The sequence below is a fragment of the Myotis brandtii genome, unplaced genomic scaffold, assembly GCF_000412655.1.
Source record: "Myotis brandtii unplaced genomic scaffold, ASM41265v1 scaffold132, whole genome shotgun sequence".
Lineage (NCBI taxonomy): Eukaryota > Metazoa > Chordata > Mammalia > Chiroptera > Vespertilionidae > Myotis > Myotis brandtii.
In genome coordinates this window covers 5,492,379-5,498,311 of record NW_005354673.1, presented here as the reverse complement: position 1 = coordinate 5,498,311, position 5,933 = coordinate 5,492,379, and the positions used below count along the sequence as shown (strand labels likewise).

The following is a 5,933-nucleotide window of genomic DNA, read 5'->3' as shown; positions in this document are numbered from 1 at the left end:
GGCTTCCTCCGTCACTGGAGCAAGCAAGCCTCCTGTTCGCATCAGCTGCCTGGCTGCCGGCCACCATCTTGGTTGGCAGTTAATTTGCATATCTCGCTGATTAGCCAATGGGAAGGGTAGCGAAGTTATGGTTAATTACCATGTTTCTCTATTATTATATAGGATATATTTTAAATATAATGTTACATGCAATAAACATTTCAAAAAAGGTTCAAAATATAATAATATTTCCAAAACTGTGCTAACATAGTATAATATCATAAAAGTTGTAGGAGATATTAAAAATCTGAAATAACAGGATTACTTCTACTATATTCTAAAATGTTTTATTTCTCTGGCTCTATTTTTGTTCATCAGTTAATGTTCATTATATTCCACAAATGAGTGAGATCATGTGATATTTATCTTTCTCCGACTGGCTTATTTTGCTTAGCATAATGCTCTGCAGGTCCATCGATGCTGATGCAAATGGTAAGAGTGCCTTCTTTCTTACAGCAGTGTAGTATCCGGCCCTCTGGTCCAGTTTAAGAACCCATTGTGGCCCTCGAGTCAAAAAGTTTGCCTACCCCTGTAGCTAGCTGTTCTGACAGGTGTGAGATGGTACCTCATTGTCGTTTTGATTTGCATCTTTCGGATGATTAGTGACTTTGAGCATGTTTTCATATGTCTCTTGGCCTTCTGAATGTCCTCTTTCGAAAAGTGTCTATTTAGGTCCTTTGCCCATTTTTTGATTGGATTGTTATCTTCCTTTTGTTAAGTTGTATGAGTTTCCTGTAAATTTTGGAGATTACACCCTTATCGGAGATAACATTGGCAAATATGTTCTCTCATGCAGTGGCTTTCTTACTGAGAAACAGCTAGTTTTGAATTGAGAAACATTTGTGGGCTTTGAATCCCAAAGTTCATTTATGCCCCTGAGAATGGTAGGAGGCAGTTTATTTTTGTGGTAAAGGCTTTGGAGTTAGTCAGGCTTTGAGTTCAAATCCTGGCTTCATCATATACCACCTGACCTTTGACTTCTTTGGACTTTAGTTGCTTCATTTGTAAGTTGGAGTTAGTGTAAGGTTTGGAAGAAATAACATTTACAGATTTTTAGCATGGGTCGTGGTAGGTGTAAGGGCTCAGTACTAGTAAGTGGCAGCTTTATTTTTGTGCTATTAAAAGCATTCCAGTTTGATATCCCAGTTTTCATCATAATATGGATCAAGAAGAAGGATCAAAACAGTTTTTTGTACTTTGACTTTATTTAAAAGTATTCTTAAACCTATAGCACTGAGAAGTTATTCTCCCATTTGGTTTTTGATAGAGCATGTTACTGTTCCAGCTTATGAAAATGATCTCTTTACTTTAGGGGATGATGAGCAGAGTGATTGGTTCTATGAAGGAGAATGTGTCCCAGGATTCACTGTCCCTAATCTTCTGCCCAAGTGGGCTCCTGATCATTGCCCTGAAGTAGAAAGAATGGATTCTGGACTGGATAAACTTTCAGACTCCACATTCCTTTTACCTTCTCGGCCAGCTCAACGAGGTGAGTTCTGAGGAGACCAAAATATACTTCACGCTTTTATGGTTCTCTTTGGGGAGAATCATCCAACGGTATACACACTCCTTCCTTTAAGCATGTATTAACTATCTGAATTTTGGAGCTGGTCCAGACATTTTTCTAGAGGATTCAAGCGTGGGTCTCGAAGCTTGAGGTTCTCTTTATTCCTACCTAAATCAATGTCCTGAAGGAAAGCAGGGCATTCCTTCAGCTTGCTGTTGCCATTTGTGCCAGATTTAGGAAGTGTGTCATGGCTGTTTATTCTGCTGTGACTGATGGGTTACTGAGTGCTCACTGGAAGCCTGAAGCACTGGGTCTTAGAAGAGAACAGATTTCAGTAAGAACATTCACATACAAGTTACTGTGGCTTTTTAAAAAATACATGTTTTTATTGATTTCAGGAGAGGAGTGGAGAGGGAGAGAGAGATAGAAACATCAACGATGAGAGAGAATCATTGATCGGCTGCCTCGTGCACGCCCCCTACAGGGGATTGAACCTGCAACCCGGGCATATGCCCTTGACTAGAATCGAATACGGGACCTTTCAGTCCGCAGGCTGACTCTCTATCCACTGAGCCAAACTGGCTAGGGCACAGTGGCATTTTTTGAATGGATGATTTAAAAATATTCTTTAAATTTAAAAAATTCTCTTATTGTGGGCTTTAGCACAAATACACATTCCTTCCCTTTGCTTTTCCTTCAATAATGATGTTGCAGAGTAGAGTGGAAGGAGCTGAGGATGGGGAGAAGGAAATGTGATAATACTGTCTGGGAGTGTCTAGCTCTCTGACTGGCAGTCACCTCATTTCCTTGGGGTCTTAGGGTTATTTAAGATATTGATCAATGATTCTCTCTCAACATTGAACAAAACTGTTTCAGAGGTTTCTTTTAGCTCTATAAATTTATGATTGTAGAATTCTCAGTAGTTAATAATCAATTCAGTCAGTTATCAAGTATTAGTTGAGCATCTGTTGGTGATCAGAATTTCACTAAGAGCTGTAAACTCCTGTAGCATTTCATTATGATGAATGTGGGTGGTTGAAAGGCCTTCTCAAAGAAATTGGTTCTTGATAAAGAGTACTCTCTGCCTGAGGAACATTGTGTGCTACCTTAATGTTTATCAAACATTTCCATGACCATGTCTAAAAGTTCTTTATGGACTAGTTAAAATGCACATAAATAAGCAAGAATAGGAAGAAGAAGGAACTTAAAAATGGCCTATAATCCCATACCCAGAGACAGTATCATTGATGACATTTTGGTGTGGTTCTTCCAGTTGTCTTTTCTATGTGTAAAACACACACAGCATTCAGAAAAATGGGATTGATTATACATGCTATTTTTACCATTATTTCATGAATTAGAATGGCTCTGAGTAATAACTAGCATTTAACTTGTAGTTATAAATTGTTGATAATACCTCATATATTTGTCTAGTTTTTTTTTTAGTTTATTAGTACCTTCCATGTGCTATTTCATTTGGTTTCAAACATCCTTATAAGATAGGACTGAGCAAGCGGATAGCCCTCTTTTACAGATGTGGATGCCTAGGTCAAAGGTAAGTGACTTGCCTGAGATCACTACTGGTGACAAAGACTTGGAGATAGTAATTCCTTGACAAATAGCCTGGTGATACTAGTTTAAGGGTCAATCTAGTAGATCCTGGGTGAGAAGGACTCTAGTCTCCTAGAAGCATGTCATTGTTAATGAATCTTCTACATTCAGTTACTGAGGACTGCCTTTTTTTTTGTTTTAGGGCACCATTCTCGCTTGAATCGTCTGCCTGGAGCTGCTCGATGTCTCAGAAAGGGGCGAAGGAGGCTTGTTGGGAAGGTGATGGCTCTTACTGTTTACAGGCTCAGTGGGAGGATAATATTCCTTTGGGGATTTGTGTACCCTCTTGATAATCAACGGTGCTGCAGAACACCCTGGAGTTAATTAAGCCAACTGGAATATTTTGCAAGTTCATAGAGTGAACGTTATGTAGATATGGATGGATAAACACATAAAGGATGAAGTTTAATTCATATAGAACTTCTGATAGCAAACACTGTCATTATGACAGTATCTGTTGCCTATAAATCTACAGGCCTGATCTTCCTCTATTCTGTTTTTTTATTAATCTTATATGATTATTATGTAAGTTAAAACACTCTTGACTTCTTTATGACTCTTCCTGAATTCATGGGTGCTTCTTCTGTCCTGTCTTTGGTCTTTTACTCTAAAATTCATTAAAAAGAAAAAAATTGGAAAAAAACTTACCAAATTTCAAAACCCCCTGGCCGTGAGGGAGGAATTTCTACTTACTCAGGTCTGCCTTTTCCAGTGACTGTGCTGGGCACTCACTTCATTTAATCCTCTCAACAACCTTGAAAAAAGGTGCTATTCCCCGTTAGCAGGTGAGAAAAACTTGGGTTCAAAGACGTTCAGTAATGTCTGATGTTATCCAGATAGAAGTGGCAGAGTAGAGAGTTGAACCTAGGTCTACTTCTCTTTTTTATTTAAATTAAAAAAATTATTTTTTACTTTAGCTTTGAGATTGAATATAGGTTAAGATTGGGGCTCATACCCAGTCAGAGAAGATGGTGGTGGGCAAAGAGTGAGAAAGGGAGAGGCATTTTAGAGCATTAATTAGTTGGTTTACTCAGTAAGCATTTAGAATGCCTATGTGGCAGGCTCTGTGCCAACCTGGTTATACTAGGATAGTAGTCAGAGCCACAGTCTGGCTTACATCAGAGAGTTGCTATCTTATAATTTAATCAGGGAATTGTTTTTTTGAAATTTTAGTCAAACAAAATAAATGAGGCTGTTTTTATTATATGTATTCATCTCTGAGAATCCAGATGAACTTAGATTCTTTTTATCTTTAAATTCAATTTCAAATGTTTAATTAGAAAGACATTTGATTATTGGGAGAACGATGCCTTCTTTTGGGTTACTCATTTTCCCGACAATAAAAAGCTGCCTTTGTTGTTCTGGGTGCATATTCTTGACAGCTATCAGGGTATAAGTGAGTACATGGGGGTGGAGGGAAGCAGGAGCTTGGCAGTGGGAAACCGAGTGATGGTTTGATCTTTTTCTCTTTATTGGTTAAGCTTGACAAAAGTTTCCCCCTACCACCTACCTTACTTTGTTTCAGCTCCTATAAAAATAAGTACCTTTCACTTCCATGGAAGTAAATCAGTTCAACTTGAAGGCTTCCTTAGGTTTGCCTGCAAGAAAACTAGGGCCTTTTGGATGTCTCTAAGGATTGCAAATGAATAGAATAATATTTACTTGTTTAATTCATCTTCATCACCTTAAAGGGATATTTGTCATTTCTAGCAGAGGTCACTGTTCTGCTTCCCTTTTCCCCCCTCCCCATGCCTCTTCTTTTTTTCTAAATTGTAATCATAAATAATGAGTTTCATTCACAGCTCCCTGCTAGCGAGCTGCTAATTACGCCAAGTACTGCTTGTAATTTACATAGTAATAAACTGTAAATTTAAACATTACGGCACTTTAAGTTAATAATTTTTTTTGCTGTAACAAATAGCTCGTTTTTCACTCATCTTTTCCCTTGGCGCCACTACCATGGCTATGTCTGTGACCAGGAGGCACAGGTATAGGGGTGAAGAGTATGAAAAATACAGTATGTGAAACCTTTTCATTTACCTCCACTCCTGCCCAAAATCTGACCTCAAATTGATTTTTCATTAGCCAGTTCTGCTAAAATGTGTATCCTAATATTTAAGCTAATTATGCACATAGATGAATACAGATAATAATATTTGTCCAGAAACAAATGCATTTGATTAGCAGGTTTGACATTCTTGACATGCATGCCCTATGACTTACACACTCTCATCTTAGCACTTACTCATATGTGTATAACTCTTATTTATACACTGTTTGTGTGCTTCCCCGGGCACTGTGATAGATACTCATTGTAAATATGCTCACGTTAAATGAAGGGTAAGTGCCTTCTGCCATTTTCCAGTTTTTTTGGAGATGATTAGGTTTTGAATTGCTTGTAGTGTTAGGGTAACATTTCATGTTGCAAATTCGAAAACCCCAAATTTAGAAAACAATTTATGCAAACTTCTATTTCTTGTTTTAAGAGATGACATTTAACATACAAAATACAGTTGACAGTTTTTGTAAGTTGCAAAAATCCTTTGCTATGTATATACATTTACTCAGTAGATATTTAGGTGTTACTAATGAGGACTCTGTAAATGGATGTGCTGCTGGTCTGTTAAAAATGAGCTGGGTTGAATTTTTTTAAAAAAGTGTTTTTATTGCCGGAGCCGGTTTGGCTCAGTGGATAGAGCGTCGGCCTGCAGACTGAAGGGTCCCAGGTTCAATTCCGGTCAAGGGCATGTACCTTGGTTGTGGGCACATCCCCAGT

General features: G+C 38.1%; 1 protein-coding gene across 1 annotated transcript in view; it reads left to right on the top strand.

Annotated features, from left to right (window-relative positions):
* Positions 1-5,933, top strand: part of GPATCH2L (G patch domain containing 2-like) — a 57,360-nt gene that overhangs the window by 22,004 nt on the left and 29,423 nt on the right. Inside the window, exons 3-4 of the mRNA XM_005860181.2 lie at positions 1,352-1,528; positions 3,300-3,376. Of these exons, the coding sequence (XP_005860243.1) occupies positions 1,352-1,528; positions 3,300-3,376 (254 nt within the window). The remainder of the gene's footprint in view (positions 1-1,351; positions 1,529-3,299; positions 3,377-5,933) is intronic.